Raw genomic sequence first — 23,847 nt, forward strand, 5'->3', positions numbered from 1 at the left:
ATATAAAAAAAGATGGTTTTCAAGACTATGATTTACATGCCTGTACTCAATGAGTTTTATATACAAGGGGGGTGTTTAAAAATAAGACATGTTTGCCATCTAGCGGTATTTCGCATCGTTACACTTTAAAGTGTTTGTTTCTTTATGGCCATCAGATGTCGCTAGAAAAACATTCTATTTTGTATTACGTCTGTAGGTATTTATCGTATTTATACAATCCTTATATGAGCATTTTTTATTTCTCTTAATTGTATTTACATTTTTATATTTAAACCATTTAACGTAAAATGTACAAAATTATACTAAAGAATAGAAAAGGACGATACATAAAATGTCAACACTTACGTATATAACGTACTTATCTTAGAAAAAAAAAATGAATTAACGAGGCTAAGTTTATTTTAAATGATGTGAGAAGATAAGATAAAGCCCACCTGGCATTATAACATTAGACAGAAAAGGGCAGGTATGAGACATTGCTTATATCTGCTAAAAACAACTTTTGAGGAAAAAAATAAAAACTTGTCATATGATTAAAGTTATTATTATTATTAATGAACTTAAAACAAACACAATACAATTTAGAACTACAATCAAACATATAAAACATACATACGGCCATTATATAAATTAAAATATTTATATTGATTTATTTTTCTTTTAAGAGCCAAAAACAAAGGTTCGGACTTATTGTGTTTACAGTTATGACAAAAATGTAAATCGAGTTAATAATACAATATTTATTTAAGGGAATATTAGTTAGCTACTGGTACATACAAAATTTTACAGTACACAGTATAAATGGGGGGGGGGATAACAAATTATAAATTTAGTATTTTCCCCCCAACTTTCCTTACACGAGAACAACGCCAAGCGAAACATACGATTACGTTTACAGCATCCTCTCCTGCAGGGGGCCTGACGTCATGCGTCCGGCCCCGCCCTGATGTCCCGATGACAGCACGGACAAGATGGCGGCCAGCTGGGAAGTGAAGTGAGGATGTCAACATCATTTCTTCAGTTCAAACAAGCAAGGATTTTCTCCACATGTGCCATCGTTCAAACGCGATATAGTTCATGTGCCGTGCGTTTGTTTTAAGGACCGAAACCGGGACATTTTCACGCACACGCGCGTATGTTTGTGCGCTATGTTTTGGAAATCCGTTTGCGCAAAGAGGACCATCAACTCTTGATGAGCGATCCGGCCTGCTTGAATCTCCAAACCCCACTTCAAGAGTCTCCAAAAGAGCGTTTCGAAAGCACATCGCGCTTTTTTATCGACCGAAACTCATCGAACACTTTGATCGAGGCGGTTTTGCTGTGATATCCGCGAGGAAGTGCTGCAGTTCTCGCTACAGCTGCGGAAGTGGAGGAGAGATTTTCACGCCAGTCATCAGTCTGTCCTGCTGTGGATGTTCTTGGTGTTAAAGATCAAATACTGTATTAAAACTTAAGCAAACGTGATCCAGTGTTGTGTTAGCAGTATTTTGTCCGGAAACAGTGTTATTGCTGGGCAGCTGAGGTAAATAAAGTGTCGACATGGCTCATTCTCCAGTGCAGGGCAGTCTGCCTGGAATGCAGGTAAAGATACACACAATATCATTTAATTACAGACTTCTGCTGGGTCTAACACATACAGTTGTGGCCAAAAGTGATGCTCAACTTTGGAAAATCGACGTCTTCGCCCTTTTTTCAGATTATTATGTAAAGATTTAAAAAAAATTAGTTTGCATGTTGTGGAAACTGCAGCGCAGCAGTACGAATTTATGAAGAGGCAAAAAAATGAAACGTGCAAAACTTATCGAGTCAAGGTCCGGGATAATGACTTTTTTAATCAAAAAGAAAGCCAAAAATGTAATAACTGATAAATTTTAGTCAAAGTATTGCTTTTTTCCTTTGAGCTTTTTTCTGCATTTCATTTGTATGTTAGAATAAAACTCATTATCCACTGATACGCTGTAGCCCAATAGTTTTGTCAAAATATACTTGAACCAAATTTAGTTTTCTCAATTTTATATCATTCACCACATATTTTATTGGTTTAGTCTAACTTGAGTGGTCATAAAAAGCCAATATTGCGCAAATATCCCTTCCACATTTATTGGCCGCTACTGTATGGATGTGTATGTGTTGTGTAAGTTATATTTGCTAAGAACCATTATATTTGAAGGGCGTATGTAGCAATTGACTAGATGTGGTCTGAATGGGTTTGGTTTCCGTGTGTTTCAAGTATTCAGATGCACTTCACAGCAAATAAGAGGTTTTTAGTCTTTAGTCGGAGATTAGAGGACAAGAAGCATCTCCATTAAATATTAAGCATCTGATGCTAAAGCCCTCTCGAGAGCAATAACACAACACCAGCTTTTGTGGGGCAGCCTTTGTAAAATGAAGTCAGCTAAGATCATGTATGAAGAATGACATTGTAGCAACCTAATGCCCTTTGAAAAGCGTTTTGTTCATCGGCACACAAAGGTCCGAGAAGGGATAAAGGAAAACGTGAAGTGGAAGGTTAAAGACATATGAAAAGAGGGTGACGAGGGATGGAGTGATGTCTCCAGAGAGAAACCTCCATAACTGGGTCATTTGGTTGGTTCTCTATACAAACTGGGCCATATGATTGGTCTGCCCTCAGGACAAAATAACAATCTGCCATCTGAAGAAGTGGAATCGAGAGATTTTCATTTGAATTTGTTTTGAAGATACAGGAAGTGGAGATTTTAGACTACAGTAGATGTTCCTGTAGCTTAGCTGGCAGAGTTTTCCTTTATGTTGGGTTCGAGTCCAAGGAAAACACTCGTTTTGAAAAAAATTACTTTGGGCAAGGATATTCAAATGCGAAGAAAAGGGTTTTAAGAAAAACATGGTCATGGACCTTCATGGGAAGAACCACAAATTGGCTCCCAATTGAAGTGGTGGACATTCTTTTATGCTGAAATTCCCTAGTATTTCCTTATGGGTCACAGAGGAAGTGTACATTCTCTCTCCCATCCCCCATCTCTCACAGATTCTCTAATCATCACTATGTCAGGTTAGTCCCTTAGTACAGATAAAATAATTTTTCTCGCCCTGTTGGGTTAAATGTAAGGCTCATATGGCAACCTTCAAGTTTCCACCTTCCTAAATCTCAACATAGATGGAAGCAAACGGATGACGGGACTTCTAAATGAATTTGTTGGCCGTTACACCTGTCAGCGTGCGTTGGGATCAGGATTACAGAGATCAGCTGGGAGTGTAGGCGAGCAATCAGCATTAGGGCTGAATCAGGGAGCAAAGCCTTCATCATCTGTGTGATGGGGCGAGTGGATGACAGCTAATAAATCTCTGAGTGATGCATTAAAGGTCTGCGTGTGAGGGGCGGTGCTGTGTGGACATGGATGTATGATGATGATCTATGTGTGTTTGTATGTGGTTGAGAAGAACGGTTTAAGAGCATCAGTGGTTTCGGTTCGCATCACTGGTTGTTGGAGAAAGGACTGACACATGATCGTGTGCAAAGATGATTTGTAATTTATCACAAATTGCTCATTGCTGGCCTTTATCTCCTCTTTAATAAAGGGGTTTGTTGTCTTATCTGATATTCGTGCTGTGATTGATATATTCGCATTAAACATGAGTCATGAAGTTCCCTTAAAGGAACAGTTTACACAAATATGAAAATTCTTTCCCAGATGTATGTAACTTTCTTTCTTAAGTTAAAGGTCCCGTTCTTTCTGTTTTTGAAGCTTTGATTGTGTTTACAGTGTGCAATATAACATGTTCATGTTTCACGTATAAAAAAACGTCCTAGAAACAGGATGATGTTTTCTTTGTTTTATGAAGTCCCTCCTTCAGAAATACGTATTGAGTTGTGATTGTGTTGTTTGTTAAGTGTGTTGTGATTCGATAGCAGCTTAGCTTGCCATTAGCTTAGTTGGCGACTGACGTATTCCTGTGGGCGGAGTTTAGTCAAAAAACTGTTCTACTGATGTCATTAATGCAGGAAGTAGAGGGCTGTAGGCTTTGAAAGGGGAATTCTGTGAAAGAAAATATATCGCCTGGCAGTAAACTTTGAGCTTTATCATTTTACAGCAGGGTTTCCCGCAGCCTTTTGCAGTTTGGGCGGCCCGCCTAAGCTGGGAAAATCAACCGCCTTAACTAGGTTGTCCAAAAAAATTAGCTGCACAAAAGGCCGTCAAGTGCACCTCGGAGAATAGCGAGGACGCACTTCACACCGCAAGCGGGCACATGCGCCCACACGGCCGAAATGAGAAAGATGTCGTCTGGACCGTCACTGTCTGGAGGATGACTAGCCAGATGATAAACTTTCTCGGAGAATAGCGCGGACGCGCTTCACACCGCGAGAGTGCACGTGCGCCAAACAGCCGAAATGAGATAAAGATGTGGTCAGTCATGTCTGGAGGATAGATAGTTGATAAAACACGTGTCCGTGAGAACTGTAAGTGGACTTATGTTTTGGGTTTTTTTAAGCCTGTTATTGTATTAGTCTATATTTCTTGCAAATTTAAAGGAAGTTAGCTAGGTTTCACGTGCCTGTTGATTGGATATAATTGTTGAGCGCTCTTGCTCATGTAATTTATGTGCATTATTTACATGCTACAGTAGTTACACTCCTTTAAGATAATGTAATTAATAGTGGGAAATAATCAGTTTTTACAATTTTTGCGCCATCTATCATCGTTCGCCAGACGTTCTACAACATCTGCTTCAGTTTGTGTTTATTAACCCTTTAGTTTCACTTCATCACGCAGCTATTCCCATTAGAGATAAAAACATTTAATTCATTAATATTCTAGTATGTGTTCATTTTCTGTCATAGTTTCTTCAAAATTAAATTTTATTTGAGTGGTTTGAATATATATATATTTATAGCATGGTAAATATTTCTGTAAACATATTAGATTTTTCAGGATTCATTAGGCATGGTGCATTAAAATAACATTCAAACTTCAGGGTTCGAACGAAATCGGCATCTTTGTATTTTAGGCACACTAACTCTGTGGATAATCGTCTCTCTCTGTCATCATCCGTTTTACTGGATTTGACACTTTTTTTTTATGGGGTCATGAATTTCTGCATCTGTGTAGCCTCACCGGAACGTCTGATACGACACTGAACAAGCTGTTCTTCTGCTGTGTCTGGTGGCGGTATGATTCTGATTTATGCTAGCAAAAGGGATTTGGAGGATTTTAAGGTCGTGAAATTTTTGGAAGCTAAGGGGACGTGCATGCGCATGCATTGTCTAAAATTCAGGTCACGTGATGGTGAAGCATCGTTTGCATCTCTTTAACAAAACATATACATTTGGCAATGTATACATTTTTATAAGTATGTGTGTTTAATGGGACTAACTTGGTGATCAATCAGATGAGCTACAGAAACCGAAAAGGACTTCAATGAAATGTTGATGTCTGGGATGGTTTAAAGAGCACAGCTTGCACATGACAATCTCGGTGGTTTGAGGTTAACATCCTTCCTCTGCTAGCATTAGTCTTATTTCCAGTTTAACTACTGTGGTCCTTGCAGTTTGTGGCACTCTGTGTGTTTTCTATAAGAAGGCCTCAGGGGTTTGAAATTTTTGGGGCCATGGCTTTGACCTCAGGTCCCAGCCAGATGTGCTTCAGATCTTAGACATGCTAAGGTCCTGTTTACAGAGAGTCAAACCACTGGTTCTTACTTTTAGGTTAAGGGTTAAGTTATGGTAACATTACATCTACAAATTGAATGGACCTACAGTAATCTGTGTGATCTTTGTTCCTCTTATTCCTAGAATTTAAAAGCAGATCCCGAGGAGTTGTTCACCAAGCTGGAGAGAATCGGCAAGGGATCGTTTGGCGAGGTGTTCAAGGGCATTGACAATCGCACACAGAAAGTGGTGGCCATCAAGATTATAGATCTGGAAGAGGCTGAAGACGAAATCGAAGACATTCAGCAGGAAATCACAGTATTGAGCCAGTGTGACAGTCCTTTTGTTACAAAGTATTATGGCTCTTATCTAAAGGTTAGTGGCAAAGCATTGGGGCTTTCTAAAGTCACAGTACAAAGGTGACTCTTCTTGCATATTTTTTTTATTAGTTTTATAAAATATTTTTATAAAGCAGGTGTTTATTGGTATGTCTTTAAATTCGTCTTCTCTGAATCAATGCTGCTTTGCCACCACATATTTACATGATTTGACTGTTGTGTCAAGCAATGCTTATTTTAGTGTTCCGTTATCTGTTGTTGCTTCAGTCAAAAATAGTCTAACTTTCAAGGAAGTGTTGCAGAGACACCCCTGCTGACATTGATTTTGTGCATGAGAACTCGTTTTAGGGTTTGGTGGACCAATAGCCTGCCTAGTTACATTTTTCTTTAAAGCTCACATAGCACACACTGTTTCTGCTTATCTCATGTTAATCTTGAGTACCCATAGAGTATTATTACATCCTCCAAAGAGTTTTAGTTTTATCAGATTTTTAAAAGAAAGATCACCTGTACCGATTCTTTCTGAATAAAGCTGAGTTCACAGGCTTAGCGAATCACGAGCAAGCAACGCACACAAAACATCATCCCACTATTTTTGAAAAACTGCTGATTAACTTCACGTTCATGTCGTTTACATTATATGCATTTATGCACTGATTGCCACCAAAAAAAAAAACAGACATTTGATTCAGTTTTACTTACCTCCTGCGACTCATGACCCCATTTCAAAAAAATCCAGTTAAAGTGCCCATATAAGGACTTCCACTGCTCTAAAATTGCCCATTAAAGGAATAAAGCAAGATTGTTAAATTTGAACTTTCATGTTCGAAAAAAACTTTCCGAAACTTGTATGAACCCTTGCTAAGTGCATTCGGCACAGAAATACTTAGTCACACACCCACCTGTTTTTTTGACACATTGTCTATGTTTAGCACGAGGAATTCAACTCTTAAACAGTCAGAAAGCATGAAATGGCTTTATCCCCCACCCTTAACGAACAGTTTGTCTATTTTGTGGATTTGTGTATAAGGCAACCCACCAATTAGCTTATAGATTTTGCATACAAGTATAACTACAAGATATAAAACTGTGCCTGCAACAATGTTGGGATGCCATGTTGTTGTTTTTTCTCATTAGTGATGAAGAAATCACACAGATCAATATGATATTAGTTCGCTTTGCCGGGCCTTAGTACTATTTGGCACAGAGTCAGACAGCGTGTTGGATACACTCCCCGCTGTGCACATCATATTACATGTGGGCGTTCTTTAAATCAGTCTTGAAACCGTTCCAGTCTCTCGCTTTCTATCCTCGACCATGCCGTGCACTGACTGTCTCAAATCTTTCATCTTCCATTTAGAGTTCGTGATTCCCCACAAAAAACTGGCAGAATTAATTCCAGGATGCAGAAACTGTGGGTGTTCGCACAAGCAAAGAAACCACGGTTATTTGCTTTGAAGTCACACTTTTCTGTTGTGCGTTTAGAGCTGATGGACGCATAGAGAGAAACAGACACAGAAGCTATAATTTCGGCCTTGGGGAATTGCAACGTGTATTTTTGGAAGAGAAACGTAGCCTGTAGCATCAGTTATTACTTTGATCATCTCTAAAGCAGAACAGTAAGTGAAGTCACTGCTTTGTATGGAGCATGGTTGTGTTTTTATATAGATAACTTCGAGCCACTATGGGTGGACTGGCATACCGGGCATTTTCCCGGTGGGCCACGGAGCTATTTGGGCTGACAGTCCAGATTTCGAAACTTTTTTAAATCTATATATTATTGTTTCTGACCGGCCCATAAATCCAGACAGTTGATCAGCTGGCCCAATCACATCGTTAAGCACCAACCCCTTTCACTTTGGTCTTGCAGCCGTAATGCATTAAAAAAATAATAGCACAAGAGTAACCACCGGCCCTTGACACACGTTCTGCGGCCCATAGGCTATTTTCTTCACTGACGTAGCTACAGGGTCAAAATGTTGACAAATCAGAATGAAAAAAGGTGGGAGTTGGTGTTCACAGAAGCCGTCGTAAACCACTACCAACCAGTCGAATTACACAGCCGAGCAAGATTTTTAACCAATCAAATGAAAGAAAGCGAGTTTTTGTTAAGACATTACAGATCTAAGCAGAACTCCAACCAATTAAATAAAAGAAGTAGGGAGTCTCTGTTCACTTAGTTACATTTAGGGGTAAGTTTGTGTTAATATGATTTTTAAAAATCTTATTAAAACTACTACTGTTTTTGTTTGATGTTTTTTTTTTTTTTTTTGAGAAAGAGATTTTGTGAGTATGTTTAATTTGTTCCCTTTTGTTTAAACAAAATTACCTTTGATTTTGGACAGTATATAAAAAAACCGTGTTTCCTTCTCATGTTAACAAAGTCCGTTTACACCTTTGGTTACCTTTGGCTTTTCTGGTAGTTTTGCGAAAATTTATTTGTTCTTCATAATGATTTATAAAACTTAGTGACAGATCTTCACCCTCAGATCTGACAAACAGAACAGAGACCTTGTTTTATGTCATGGTTGGTTTACACATTCAAGAGACCAAAAAGACAGAAAATGTGTGCATTCTCAAATGAGGGGCCGGTCTGGTCCACAATGCCAGGGCCGATTTTTTTTTTTCCCAGTTCGCCCATGCTAGCCACAACAATGTTGCTGATACTATTAGCAATGATAGAATGGATGTTGACATCAGGTTGTAGATCCCAAATAGTGTGTATGTATCCTATAGCAGTGGTTCCCAATCGTTTTTCCTTGGGTCCCACTATATATCACTATATATAGATATATATTTATTTATAAGATAATTTTAGCTACCTTATATTGGTATTTTATATTATACCATATATATTTATATACATTATTATACATATATAATTATATTGTAAGCATATAATTTTGTAACAATATAAAAAATATTGGTTCCCTTTCAATACGGTTCACTTCGCATTGCGTCAGTTAGCTGACGCTATGGGGGAAACTCCTGTTTACTCCGTGACTGAAGCCTATTGGTTAACGTCTGTACAAAGTACAGACCAATGACGTTTGAACCCGCGCGCGGGAGGAACGCGTCCCTATATAAGCGCGGTTCAATCGTCAGGAGCTCATTATTTTCTCCTTCAGCGCGAACCTCTCGCTGCTCCGAAGAAAAAGAAGAAGCCTTACCTCGCCGTTGACAAAAGCCCTGCAGCGGAGTCCAGGCCTAGCGTCTTCCCCTGCCGTTTTCCGGCTGAGAACCGAAGATAGCAGAGTCCAGGTCTAGCGTCTTCCCCTGCCGCTTTCCGGCCGAGAACCGAAGATAGCCTTCGCTTGCCGTGGTACGAGCCCTGTGCAGCGGACACACGCCTGACGAGGTCTCCCCTGCGGCCGCCCGGTAAGATCAATATTTTTAATATAAAGCTATAAGCTAAAAGAGCAGGCGCTGTTGTAATAGCGTCCAGCACAGCGGCTCGGTGAGCCTCTCTGCTATGAATTTCCTCCGAGCGCGTTACCGGTCTGGCACCTCCCACGCCGGGACCGCGCTTATGCTTTGGTTGTCTTATCCATGTTTCGTGCTCCCCCTGCTGTTCCTCTCTCGCCGGGATGAACACACGGCGAGCCATGAGACTAGATGGATGCATAGACAAGCACACACGGACTAACCCCCCCTGTGTTCTGTCACACCGCAACCGTTCATGCTTACAGAGTCCCTTCGCTCCTCTTACATTCAGTGGCGAGATCTCTGGCACATATATTAATCCCCAGAGTGCATCGGGTGATACCGTCACGACGCATGGCTGTTCTGTCTGTGTTGCTGCTCCCCTCTGCCGTTCCTCTCTTGTTGAGATGAACAAGCGGGGAACCGTAGACCTGGATAGATGCATACGACAAGCAAACACGGGCGGTCTGCCCCTGTCTCTGTCATAGCACAGCCACTCGTGCTCCACGCTCGCGGAGTCCCTCGCTCCTTTCCCCACAGTGGTGAGGTCTCTTAACGGCTTAGCTAGCACGCGGTATTACGGCTCGCTGCCTCTAAATGCAGCTGTCCAGTGTTCAACGATTACAGAGCTTCATGCCCCTCCCCTCCTGGAGCGGCGCGATCTCATTCGTCTGCTCGATAGGGCCGATTCGCCGCTATTGGAGCACCAAGAACACTCATTATAAGAGAGCTTCATGCCCCTCCCCTCCTGGAGCGGCACGATCTCATTCGTCTGCTCGATAAGGCGGACACGCCTCTATTGGAGCGCTAAAACACTTATTATAGAGCTTTACTGGCCTGAGCCGATCTCACTTCAGATAGCTCATTCTTTGTCTGCCTGGTAATTTCTCTCTGGTTTAGACGGAATCAGAGGCAGAACGAATTTGTTTATAATATACTGAGGCCCGAATACCTCCCTTTATTCAGTCCCGTCCTATATCAGTGCGCTGAATATTGGTACATTCTTATATATATATACCCGGTTTTTCTGCCCTTTTAATAAACGGCAAAACCGCGGGCCTCACGGCAGACTTCCTCTCTGCGATGGGTTCAGTCTGACATTAAACCACCTAGACATACTACCCTGCTCCGTGAGCCGTTCGGTCACCGTCACTACTGAGGCTTGTGCACCTGAACGGCTGAGCTCTGGTCTCCGCAGCACAGCTGCATCAACAGAGAACGAAACTGTCTGGGAGAAAAGGGGTTATGTCGCGCCTCGGCTGGACTGCCCTGAAATGTTTTCTGTGTGCTGTTTATCCAAACATACTGTGTAATACTGTCGGCTATGCGACCTCACTATAGTGGCGAACGGTATTTAATTCCTCTAAAAAGAGTAATTTCCGTGCTTACTATACTGTGTTTTGACACCCACGGTTGTACGGTGTCTCTAAACACTTTATCGCCTTACTGACAAGCAATCAGTAATACGCACACACGGCCCGCTGTCTATAATTCTATCGACGCTAGCCGAAAAAAACCCGGTTTGGCCATATACTGTGTATTGACACCCCACGACTGTACGGTGTCTCTAACACCTTTCTGCCAAATTCGCTCGCAGCCCACCTCAGTTTCTCCGCTACGATGCTGATGGCGCAAACGAGCACGGTCTTACGGCTGTTATTTTCTCTTCCTAGAGGAAGGACAGCCTCAGACTTTTGCATGGCTCCAAGCGTTTGAATCGCGCCCTCTCCGGACGGCCACTCAAAGGCTTACAGCCAAGCGGTTTATGACGTTTTTCGGCCATATAGCTGATTTATATTAGCGGATCCGAAGACGCTCACACCTCCGCTCCAATACTCGGAGATATTAAGGGTAATATCAACCTCAAGTGAGCTTGCTACCCGCCACAATAAGTTTCAAAGCTTAAAGCGCGCGCACAGTCAGACGCGCGCGGCATCTCGTTTAAGACGGGCACACGTACCCCTCTAACGAGCCTCAGAAAGCTGAATATCGTGGCATTCTGTTCATAAGTCCACTTCAGTTTGACTAAGCAAAGGTCCCGCCCCGAGCTGACGGCCGGGAAGCTTGCTTAAGTTACACACGGCTGCATGAAGTGCTGTCATTACGAGCTAGCCCAGCATTTGCTGTGGGTTGAACACGCTTTACGACGGCAATCAGCCTTCGGCGCGTGGAACGCCGTTTGTCTCATATAAATCACCTTGTACTGTGAATACGGTACATTAAGAGGATGATTTAGCACTGCAGCACTCTCGACCGTGTTATTGTGATAATGCGGTCGGGCAATCTACGGTGGTTTCATTATTTACCGAACCAGACTGAGATCTCGCCCCCTGAACAAGCTGACGAGTCATCTCCTTTATAAACTCATTGCATCGCTTTATAAGCTATGTTCAATCAGAGTGATACGCATCTCATGCTTAACTACCAATATTAACCCATTACGATGGGCGTGCGGAGATGGCATCCGTGGGACACGACCTACATTACGTGCCTTATGACACATTGACACAAGCTGCTAGGACCCCTTTCACGAGGCGTCCTTATGCAAAGTCTGATTCATTCTGTCTAGTGACATTTGAAAGTCAAAACCCCCCGCGAATCGCCGGTGGAACACTTTTCTCCTCACTACAGAGGCACGGCGGCTCTCTCCCCTACCTATATCTATGTGGCCGTGATAACAGCGAACCACGCTTTTACGACCGACCATTCATTTAATTCACAAGCCTGTCATCTCTCAGATGCGGACGGCGGCGGTAACAGCGAACCATGCTTTTACGGCTGGCCATTCACTTTATTCATAAGCCTGTCATTTCTCAGATGCGGACGGTGCCCGAGGCACAGCGCTCTGGAACTGTCCAAGGTCCTGTATGACACATACGTCTGACGTACATCAGACGATCAGCTGTTCATCTGCGTCACAGATCACTCACTAGAGCACCTGTCAATACAGGCTATTTATGGATCGTTGACGTTATCACCTCCCGTGACAATTATGCTCACTTGTCTTAGAGCATGGGCATGGTCTTAGAGGTTTCTCATTGACAATTGTGACACGGCCGGCTGGTCCCCGCCGTCCACGTTGTCAGTTTACAGCTTCGACATCCCTGCTTCGCGCACTACTGAGGTTTGTTGCATTAAAGGTGCGCCCATTAGCTCACCTGTATGCACGATATGGTTTTTAATTATATGCGTCCACCGTGCGCTTAGAGAAGCTCACATGTACACGCTATAACATTTGGTATACAATAAGATGCGCTTGGGAAAGCTCACCTGTATACACAGCTGTGTTATGCTTTGTGACACATACATTGTTGTTCATCTGTGTACGTTCACGGTGCGTTGGGTGCCCACCGTTACGTTCATCAATCATATCTGTACACATTCACGGCGCGTTCTGTGCACTGATTTATCTATACGCATTCACGGTGCACTGAAGAGTTCACCCGTGTGCGCACAATTTATTATCAGAACACATGACGGCGCGCTCGAGAATCTTGCCGGCCTGTGCATTATAACACTCTGATTCATCTATATGCATTCACGATGTATTCAAGTGTTCACCTGTGCCCGTGCAATTTATAGTCAATACACATTTACGGCGCGCTTGGAAAGCTCACCGATCTGTGCACTATAATACTACCTATATGCATCCCGATGCGCTCGAGGGTGCACCTGGGTTCACACTATTGTGGTATCTGTATAATCCCACGCTACGAACCGTTCTGCCGCATATTATAGTCAGATCGGCCGTTCGTGAGCTGCGCAGATCACTCACTACGTATGTCTGTTGCTAACAGTGGTTATTTAGATGGATCGTTGAAACCATCCCACTGGCTCACGCCCCTCTATGAGCTATGTCCTATATAGAGCCCACTCTGTTCGAGTTTGGCTTCTTCATGAACTTGGTCTACAGGGGTATCTATATCTATATTTGATATCTGCTACGCGGCCGGCTGGTCTTCGCCGTCTACGTTGTCAGATTGTACAGCTTAGACGTCCCTGCCCTACGAGCGCAGGTTCTCTCGGCTCAATCATGCACGCTCATGCGTTTTATGTGTACACCACGGTGCGCTCAGCGAGCTCACCAACGTGACTCTGAATTTACTTATCTCGCACAGCCGCGGCGCGCTCGGTACCTCGCCGTCTTGTGCTATGTTATGTGCCCCCGGTGCGTTTAAAACCCCACCGTGTGCGCGTCAACAATTTATATGGTGCTTACACATTTGCTTTTAAAGCTGTGAATATGCCGGGTATAGGGCCACACGCAGTGTCTCTCCGGTAAGGCACTTCAGTACGTTGTGTATGCACGGCGTGATGGGATTACGTTCCCCCATAGCGTCAGCTAACTGACGCAATGCGAAGTGAACCGTATTGAAAGGGAACGCTTAGGTTACTCACGTAACCCCGGTTCCCTGAAATAACGGGAACGAAGCATTGCGTCTCTTGCCGTGCTACAAACGTCTACACAGCGAGTGTTATTCGGCTGCGCGCTTCAGTCGAATATAATGAGCTCCTGACGATTGAACCGCGCTTATATAGGGACGCGTTCCTCCCGCGCGCGGGTTCAAACGTCATTGGTCTGTACTTTGTACAGACGTTAACCAATAGGCTTCAGTCACGGAGTAAACAGGAGTTTCCCCCATAGCGTCAGCTAACTGACGCAATGCTTCGTTCCCGTTATTTCAGGGAACCGGGGTTACGTGAGTAACCTAAGCGTTTTATAAAATTATTAGTGCAACATTTTAGGCAAATCTTTATTTGACCTCGAAACACATTAGATTCCATGTCCCCCGTGAACTCTGGTGCATCCCAAGTTGGGAACCACTGTCCTATAATACTCTAGTAAATTGTAGATATGAATCATCAAATCGTCTGTAAGGTAATAGCACAGAAGTTCAATACGGCGGGTTAGGGATTTGTTCAGATCCCTTAGCAAGCACCTAAGGAAATTTGTGCACCCGTTTCAACACCATGCCAGTGCTGCAGGGTACAGAAGACCAGAGAGAGAGAAACAGAGCTCAGTAAGATAATAAGACAAAAGAACATTGAGAACTTTTCTGCTGCGCTGATGCGATCTCGATAAATGAATTGTGTAACTGTAGGTGTACTTCATTTATAATATCTACACACACAATCTCCATCTCTTTCCCAAACTTGTACTGTGAGGTATGTAACCCAGTTTATACGCTAATCCCAAATTAGAGGAGGGATTAGAACATCTACACTCCTGATAACAAATGGCTAAACTTTTCATCAGGAAAAAGTTAATGGATTTTTCTCAACTTTTGTTGCAATTGTCACTAATTCCTCTTTCTCTGTCTCCTGTAGGACACAAAGTTATGGATCATCATGGAGTATTTAGGTGGTGGATCTGCTCTGGATTTGGTATGATGCTGGATGTTGTCTCCTATACTTTCTATAAACGCTGTTCTTTTTTTGCTGTAACGCTAATGGCATTAAGGAGCTTTTGCAGTGTCTCCTAATCCCTGTGGTGTGACACGATATACTGTTTTAAAAATCTTTATGATTAGCTCATACACGCATCGAGAGTGCGACCAATTTGGTCATGCAACCTAATTTTACAATGGTGCGACTTAAAAAAATCTGAGGTTGCACCAGTGAGACCAGCCGTTTAAGTGAAAAAAGTCTCGGCAACTCGAAAGTCGTCTTCTGGTTCAACAACAGATATACATTAGACACACACACACATCATCACACACACTGTATCAGATTGTAAAGGGCGGACACATCCCTCATAAGTATGAGCTGTGGTTGTGGACAAATGTGAAGTGAATGCCACGAAAGAAAGCCAAAATCCACGAAAGAGATCGAGGCTGTGAATACTGAATTAATACTGAATACTTTTGTGCGGGTGCACCTAAGAAAAAAGTTAGGCGCACCAGTGAAACCAGTGCAAAAAGTTAGTGTAGAGCCCTGTCATAGAAAAGATTACATTGGAAGACTACATGCTTTTAAAATATTGTCACACCACAGAACCTTAAAAATGAACAAAGTGAGGGCAAAATAGTGGGTTTTAGAATTATGTAACACTGCATATACTGTATTTATGTATAGGTGACTGTATGTATATTTCTTAGCGGTAATATTATTGGTTTGGACTGATGTTTAATGTTTCTTCTCTTTAGCTGGAGCCTGGTGCTCTGGACGAAACGCAGATTGCCACAATTTTGAGAGAGATCTTAAAAGGTCTGGAGTATCTCCACTCGGAGAAGAAGATTCACAGAGACATTAAAGGTGTGAAGACTAAAATAAATCTAGCTTAAGGTTCATGACAGTCACTTTGATCTAAAATAACTTATAGAGCGTTTAGAGTATTCTTTTGTGTCAGTCCATGTGTTCCCTGGGAATTGAACCCATTACCTGGGTGTTATTAGCACTGTGCTCTACCAGATGAGTTACATGAGTGTTGTACACACAAGCCCCATTCGCACTTTCCGGAAAATTGGCAAAGAGCATTTGTGTGAACACAAACACGTCCCGTAAATGTTTTGAGATTGCTCCCGTAAAGAGGACCTAGTAACATTGCCGTAACATTGTTTGTTTTCTTTTAGCTGCAAATGTATTGTTATCGGAGCAAGGGGAGGTGAAGCTGGCGGATTTCGGAGTGGCCGGTCAGCTTACAGACACGCAGATCAAACGAAACACATTTGTGGGCACACCCTTCTGGATGGCACCAGAAGTCATCAAACAGTCCGCCTATGACTCAAAGGTGGGGGTCGCTGTAGAAGGGTCACAAGTAACGTAAAGGCTCTGAAGAAGACCTAAAGAGTTGATTCTAGATGTGTCCATCTTAACATGCTTGGTTTTTCTATTTTCAGTATTTCCTTATTCATTCAGATTATGTTAGTGTAAGAGTCTTTGTTTATGTCCATTTATTTCTTCTCCTGGCAGGCTGATATTTGGTCATTGGGCATCACAGCAATTGAACTGGCTAAAGGAGAGCCACCCCATTCAGATCTGCACCCTATGAAGGTGCTGTTCCTTATTCCAAAGAACAACCCCCCTACACTAGAGGGCAACTACTGCAAACCTCTGAAAGAGTTTATCGAGGCCTGTTTAAACAAGGAGCCCAGTTTTGTGAGTATGCTCATAGGGAATTCCCAGAGTTCCTCTTGGTCTTGTACACCAATTCTTCCATGGCTGTTCCAAAGCCTAGTAGGCTGCCTACTTAGGGGCCGTTTACTTATCGGGTCTTTTGCGTTCAAAGTTCGTTATTTCAAATGTAGGCGCGCGGTATGCGCACTCATAATGGAACTTTTCAGAATGCTGCAAGCGCACCGCAGGTCATGTGACAAGAACCTGTGCGCCTAGCGTTTTCCATGCGTTTTAGGCGCTTCATGTTAACGTTCCCTTATGCTGCGTTTACACCAACTGCGGTAGAGGCGTGAAGCGCGAGTGATTTCAATGTTAAGTCAATGTGAAGACGCGTTGACGCGCGTCAGGAGGTCCCGCGGCGCGGAAGAGGCGTTCGGCGCGGCGCGGAAGACGCGTTTCCGCCTCTTTCGCGCGTGAAGCTCGGGCGAAAGGCGCGAATTGAGCGTTGTGCGCGGTACGCGCGAATGGTGCTTTTTGTGCATCTAGCGGTTCACGCGAATTTGCGGCTGACGCCCGAGTTGAAATATTTGAACTTTGGCGGAATTTCGCGCCGCGTTAACCAATCAGGAGCCTGCTTGCTGCTGTGGTGGCAGCCCCGCCCGGAGTCACTCACTCAACCAAGGCTTGATATTGTCCATAAGCAGACACCCGGAGCTATACGACACAAGTTCTTATTTCTATAGAGGAGACAGGAATAAAAAGGACCTCGCTTGGAAGAGTGTCAGTGAGGACATTGGGCAACCTGGTAATTGTAATACACACTTCACTTTTGAGTAACGTGACGTTTATCGACCCGTGTCGTTTATTTTCCCCATAGTAAGGTTACCAAATACAAACTGGTAACTCTCTCGATAAATGCACAATCAACATCAGTCATTTTGCATACAGACAACCGCATAGCACTTGCCCCTCCCACAAGAAGCGGAGTTTGCCTCTGACGCGCGTCAAATGGTTGGTTTTTCCGCGCGTCTACTCCGCTCTACACGCGCGAATGCATCCAAATTGTTCAAGCGGCAAACCACGCGCGGTAGACGCAATTTTGACGCCCAAACCGCGTTTGGTGTAAACTCAGCATTAGGGGCCGTTTACTTATCGGGTCTTTTGCGTTCAAAGTCACTCATAATAGAACTTTTCAGAATGCTGCAAGCGCACTGCAGGTCATGTGACAAGAACCTGCGTGCCTAGCGTTTTCCATGCGTTTTAGGCGCTTCATGTTAACGTTCCCTTATGCTGCATTTACACCAACTGCGGTAGAGGCGTGAAGCACGAGTGATTTCAATGTTAAGTCAACGTGAAGACAAGTTGACGCGCGTCTGGAGGTCCCGCGGCACGGAAGAGGCGTTTGGCGCGGCACGGAAGATGCGTTTCCGCCTCATTCGCGCGTCTAGCTCACGCGAAAGGCACGAATGGAGGGTTGTGCGTGGGACGCGCGAATGGTGCTTTTTGTGCATTTTGCGGTTCACACGAATTTGCAGCTGATGCCGGAGTTGAAAATTTTTAACTTTGGCGGAATTTCGCGCCGCGTTAACCAATCAGGAGCCTGCTTGCTGCTGTGGTGACAGCCCCGCCCGGAGTCACTCATTCAACCAGCGCTTGATATTGTCCGTAAGCAGTCACCTGGAGCTATACGACACAAGTTCTTATTTCTATAGAGGAGACAGGAATAAAAAAGAATAAAAATGCATTCAAACTGTTCAACATCAAAGTAGGCGCGGTAGACGCGATTTTGACGCCAGAAACGTGGTTGGTGTAAACTCAGCATTGGGCAGCACTGTAAGGCATCATAAGCCCATTCCTTCTTTAACTTTTTCAAAAAATGCTTTGTGGACTTTGATTTGGACCAAATTTGCTAAAAGAATCATGCGTAGAAAATTGTAATCCCAGAATGCATTGCGGTTGTGTTTCATATATATATATATATATATATATATATATATATATATATAGCATGCATATTATTCTGAAAGCTAGTCTTTCATATTACTTATTATTTCGTAGGACTCATCTTGTTCTTTTCTCTTTCTATCTGTTTCTGTCTTTCCCCCAGAGGCCGACGGCCAAAGAGTTGCTGAAACACAAGCTCATCGTGCGCTACGCGAAAAAAACGTCTTATCTGACAGAGCTCATCGACAAGTACAAGCGCTGGAAGTCAGAACAGTCCCGAGCGGAGTCCAGCTCTGATGAGTCTGACTCGTATGGCACTTTTAATACTGACAAGCTATTTATTATACACTTAACCCTGGGTTTACCGCTGTGCAACATTGGGTTTAGGCAACTTTTAGCCCTTAAAAGTTATTTGTGGTATTGCAGTCATATAATCAGTGCTTACCTCATAATAATAGTAGCCACATGCTAACATATGATTAAAAATGACCCAGCGTTTTTAATTTTATGTGTGAAATGCCCATGATATAGTTACTTCAAACTTTGTGGTTTACTAAAGTCTCCTGTTTTATTTCTTATTTGTTGCTCAGAGAACCAGACGGTCAAGCATCTGGTGGAAATGACTTCGGCAACGACGATTGGATCTTCACCATTAGAGAGAAAGACCCCAAAAAACTGCAGAATGGGGCCAGTCTAACAGAGGAAGAGGTAGATGACAGCTAAAAATCCCACCTTATTATTGAGATGTGTAAATGTGTAAATATCTCAGTGTGATGTTCTCCACTTGTAGGAGCCAACCAAGCGGCCCCTGTCCCAGAGTCTGTCCACTGTCATCAATCCAGTATTAACCGAGGTAGGATGAGACATCAGATTAGCCTTGTTGACATATGTTAACACATGGTATTAACTCTTTTCCTGTCATTGACGAGTTATCTTGAGGATAAAATGCTTCCCTGCTAATGATGCGTTTTTTATGGCAATTCATATTTCTACTATTATCTACCAAGTGGTGCCCTTGCCCAAGTTTTAAAAAATACTGAAGCATCTACTGATCTAAAAAAAATGAAATTTTCTCATCCTTTTGCTCCAAATTTTGTATTTTTTTTAAGAAACCTACCCATATTTGAGAGGTGATAAAAGAGAACAAAAAAAGATAGGATGAAAACAATTCTCAATTCTAAGACCGCAAAGAACAGACGTTCTCGTGGAGACTGGTCTTGCCAGGCGACCTTGGAAGAATGAACTCGGGTCGCGAGAACACAGAACACTCCTGTGAGAATTGAGATTAGTGTGATCTTCCTGTTGGTCACCTGACCTCCCCAGATTTCACCGCGCAAGTCTGCACTCGATGCATCCACGATATCCAGAACACATCAGGGTATTTTCATGCGTCCTCTGTACTTGCGTTCTTGAGAATTGGAATTGAAGTTCGCCGGTTAATGATGACTTAGAGCGAGGACGCAAGATCGCTGAAGAACGCATATTGAGAAACAGCCTGTAAAAAAGATGAACGTAGTGTCCGTGACGTCACCCGTAGGTTTCTGAAGGTCGTTTTTGAAGCTTAAAGTAGGCAGTGCCTGCCGTCGCCATCTTGGCCGCGCGTCACTGTGCATTATTCGCGGAAACTCGGCAAAGAGGTGGTATGTGGATGGAGGCGTAGCATGACGCAATCAATCACAATACACAGCCAATCAGAACAGTTTTGCTCTCTTTGTATTTGTTTTGTTTTTTGCTCTCTCGCACTGTTAGCTGAGGAGTGCACACAAACACTGACGCATCCCTCTGCTTTTATATGGCTTTCCTTGTGCAACCTGATGGATTTGTTATACATTTCTGCTTTTAAACATCAATAATCGGTGTTCCCTCATACAAGTTTGATGATTAATATTCATAATGCGCAGACTTTTTATTGAATATGATCTCTGTACAGGCGGAGCTGTCAGCCGCAACGTCGCAAAATTGAGAAACCGTTTCTAAAATAGAAATGTCATGGCGTCACGGGTGGTTAGGACAAAAACTCTGATTAAAATGGAAAAGATGCCTTTTATAGCGTATTGTGGCGTCATGTCTAGTTAGGACACAGTTTAAAGGTGGTCACACAACAGGACGAGAAGCGCCGTGTATAGGACAACTCTGAGGTATCATACATTGGACGTGCACATGACTTAGCATGAGCTTAGTCAGTTAGATTCTACTTCAAAATGCAAAATATACGTTAGCAGCCAATGTTAATCGCTAACGATTTGGGACAAATATGATGTTATTTAATGTGTTAAACTATGTGAGTGGTGCTCGATGGCATGACAGGGATTTGAGCAGCATCCAGAGTCACAGTGGACAGCTGCCGTTAGGCGCCTTTGGTGTGCGTACATTCATAGAAAACAATATGTTCGAGTTTTTATATTCATGGCGCGACACTTAAGTCTTTTCCATGTTGGCTACATGATAGAGACCGGAAGGTTGCTCCTTGGTTTCAAATGGAAACTCTCAAATAACCCTATGTCATGGGTGTTTCACATGATCAATACAGTTGAATACAGTCCAATACAGTTTGTGTGATCAGACCATACAAGATATCAAATAGCATCTCACCTATATTAAACATTGTTAGATTGTGATTGGATCACCCAAGACACAGCTCTTTATACCAAGTGTAATCGTATCCAGGAATCGTAGACGTCATGGTCACCCAACTCATTCAGAGGCTACAACGGTAAGGACCGCATAGAACCTTATACCAAGTGTAAACGGGTCTTACATTGGAGCTATAATGCGAAGATAACCATCCGTTTGAGTGTAAGGGCCCCTTAGTATTTGTACTTACATGAGAAATCTTCTTGAGGATTAAAGTGACCCTTTAATTCTTTATTACATCTTAACAGCATCATCGGAAGCAGCCGTCACTCCCTCAGGCTTCTTACTAATCAGTGTGAAGCAATGAGATATTTGAGGCGGAGAGCGGAAAATAGAGGGATGCTGGGTTAAAAAAGCCCAGGGACAAGTGACTGCACACTAATTCGTTCCACCCACTTCTTCGTTCAAGGACAAATCCTTTCGTTTGCTGTCATGCTGTTTGTGAGAGCGATGGACTGTCATTCAGTATGAGAGACGTACTTAAGAAGTTGTCCAGATGCATTGCGTGTAAACCAGATGTGTAACACAGTCATCTATATGTATTTAATTCTTGTAGAGAGGTGGATTCATCACTTGGCCAACTTTTTTAATAAAAGTTTTTACCAATGGGTAGTATCTTCTCAACTTAAACTGTTTTTTTAATGTGCAGAAGTTTTTTTCTGTTAAAAGAATTGTTTTGCCGTAAGCATTCTAAAAAAAATTCTATTTTTAGCCTCTCCTGCATAAGGAACGACACGGCCATTGAGCATGTATAGAGTCCATCATTTTGCACTTTTGTTTTTTATTCTGCTAAAAGGTGTATTGTGTAACTTCTAGAAGGATCTCTTGACAGTTTTTATTACCTTAGAATGAGTCACTTTTATCTGCATACACCGTGGGTCCCCTTACATGGAAGTCGCCATCACATGGAAGTCGCCATCGTGTTTCTAACTGTATAAACTGCTCTATAAGAGAGTGTTTTGTCACTACGTTGTCTCAGACGATGACTTGTTTGTCCTGTGTCGGCTACCATAGCTTCACTATGCATTTTGAAAAGGAAAGGTTCACATTTTGCATCTAAAACTGCGCGGAAAACGCGACCGTCAGTTGGTTCTTGTCACATGACCTATGGTGCGCTTGCGACCTTCTGAAAAGTTGAGAGATTTTTAACCTCGATGCGGTGCGGACGCGCCTCGAAAATACGAACATAAAGGGTTATGCGAGTATTGATAGACAATGTTGCAGGTTAAGATCAATCAAGGGTTAATCCTTGAACTGTCCCATGTCACTCTTACAATGCTGTCCCTGTAACACTTATAAATGGGATATTAGCATCAGCTAAATGTCAAATGTTTGTCCTGTCAGCTAAAGGAAGGAGCAGGAGAGACGGCGGTAAAGCCTGAAGTTCTGGAGCAGCTCGGAGAGGCCATTTTCCTCGCCGAGGAGTCGTATCCAGGAATCGTAGACGTCATGGTCACCCAACTCATTCAGAGGCTACAACGGTAAGGAACTTATGCATATCTTCAATGGGATGCTTTAATTATTAAACCTATACATAAACACAAGTGTTGCATCATGATTTTTTTGTTTACAGGGATCATTTTAGGTTTAGAATGTATTTTAACCCCTTAAGTTCTGTGGACCTGCCGGCGAGTCCAAAACTGCATCATCAAATAAAAAAAAGAAATAAATAAATCTATGTTGTAAAACACAACATTTTCTGTAAAATAAGACCATTTTTATCAATTTACCCTAAAGTATGTGAGTGGATGATTCTCTTTTAAATTCAGTCATGCCCCATTCTGCAAAAAAATTTATTATTGCATAGCATCCCAAACTGTTTTATTCAAGTTATCCCAAGTTGGTTTTGATCTGTCAAGTGTTTATAAATCAGCTACTGTTTAACTACTTAAGCTAACATAAGGCATTGATTCCTCTGCTTTATCTTTCCTACATGCAGGTTCTCTAGGGCAAGAACATCGTCCTCCTCGCACCAGTGATTATTCCATTAGCCTGTCCGTCTCTCTTCAGTCCCGCCCCCCCCGGCATCAGCTCAGCGAATCCTGACACCAGCAGACTCTGTGACGTCTACCCTGGAGGACCAACTGTCCTTCAATAGCTTATCAAGAGAACTTCTCAAACTCCTCAAGCTTCCCCTAGTTTCACTTTTCTTTTATAAACACTCTTTGGAGCGCGTGAGTGATTGGGTGTGTATGTGTTATAGTGTGTTTGTTAAGTTAGGCAATGGTTGAGATGTAGATGTAACTCGGAGAGAAAAATGGAGACGGTTAGTTTTGCATTATCGCACCCAAGCTTTTGGACGAATCCACATGCCATTGTAGGGTAGGGAAGTGAGCCGTTTGCCTCTCCCTTCACCCAAAAGAAAACAAGGTAGTGTGCATGACAAACTGCATGTATGACGACGTATGTGTGTGCGTGTGTGTCCAAGCCCTGATGTGAAGGAGATTGCAGTTCTCATGCTGAAATCTCAGGTAATCTGTAGTCATCCAGGAAGACAGAGGGCGCTATGTTTGGATTTGTGTACAGACCTGTGTATATAGTCTCAATTTTACAGACCTTTAAAAGAGATGATGGATTTTTGCAAACGAATCACTGTGTACAGATGGCCAAGAGCTTCTGTAGATATTGTTAGAAACAAAAGAACGGTAAATATTTAAAAAGCAAGCCTCCGAAATGGCCATTACTGAAATGCCTTGCCTTTTTATCAAATGTACATTTTTGGGGGTGCTCTGTTAATTTTAATAAGAAGACATTAAAGGGTTTTACTCAAATAAGAATTCGAGATCCTCCTACATCTGGTCTCTGCTTTATTTCTGTTTCCTTAAAAAA

At 42.7% G+C, this 23,847-nt stretch overlaps 1 protein-coding gene across 1 annotated transcript; it reads left to right on the top strand.

Moving 5' to 3' along the window:
• Positions 1 to 936: 936 nt before the first annotated feature.
• stk24b (serine/threonine kinase 24b (STE20 homolog, yeast)) lies at positions 937 to 23,810 on the top strand. Its single transcript, XM_065240178.2, has 11 exons — positions 937 to 1,581; positions 5,768 to 5,998; positions 14,713 to 14,769; positions 15,531 to 15,639; positions 15,957 to 16,114; positions 16,297 to 16,482; positions 18,548 to 18,693; positions 18,975 to 19,092; positions 19,175 to 19,237; positions 22,363 to 22,499; positions 22,958 to 23,810. The coding sequence occupies exons 1-11, from the start codon at positions 1,540 to 1,542 to the stop codon at positions 22,995 to 22,997; spliced, it is 1,287 nt and encodes a 428-aa protein (XP_065096250.1). The 5' UTR covers positions 937 to 1,539; the 3' UTR covers positions 22,998 to 23,810.
• Positions 23,811 to 23,847: the final 37 nt, after the last annotated feature.

Source organism: Paramisgurnus dabryanus, chromosome 7 (genome assembly GCF_030506205.2).
Source record: "Paramisgurnus dabryanus chromosome 7, PD_genome_1.1, whole genome shotgun sequence".
NCBI classification, from domain to species: Eukaryota; Metazoa; Chordata; class Actinopteri; order Cypriniformes; family Cobitidae; genus Paramisgurnus; species Paramisgurnus dabryanus.

Excerpts from the sequence above, each read along its gene's own strand:
- stk24b (XM_065240178.2), top strand. The coding sequence starts at position 1,540 with ATGGCTCATTCTCCAGTGCAGGGCAGTCTGCCTGGAATGCAG. Across the intron at positions 19,093-19,174 it reads CCAGTCTAACAGAGGAAGAG|GAGCCAACCAAGCGGCCCCT; the intron begins GTAGATGACAGC and ends CTCCACTTGTAG. Across the intron at positions 22,500-22,957 it reads CTCATTCAGAGGCTACAACG|GTTCTCTAGGGCAAGAACAT; the intron begins GTAAGGAACTTA and ends TCCTACATGCAG.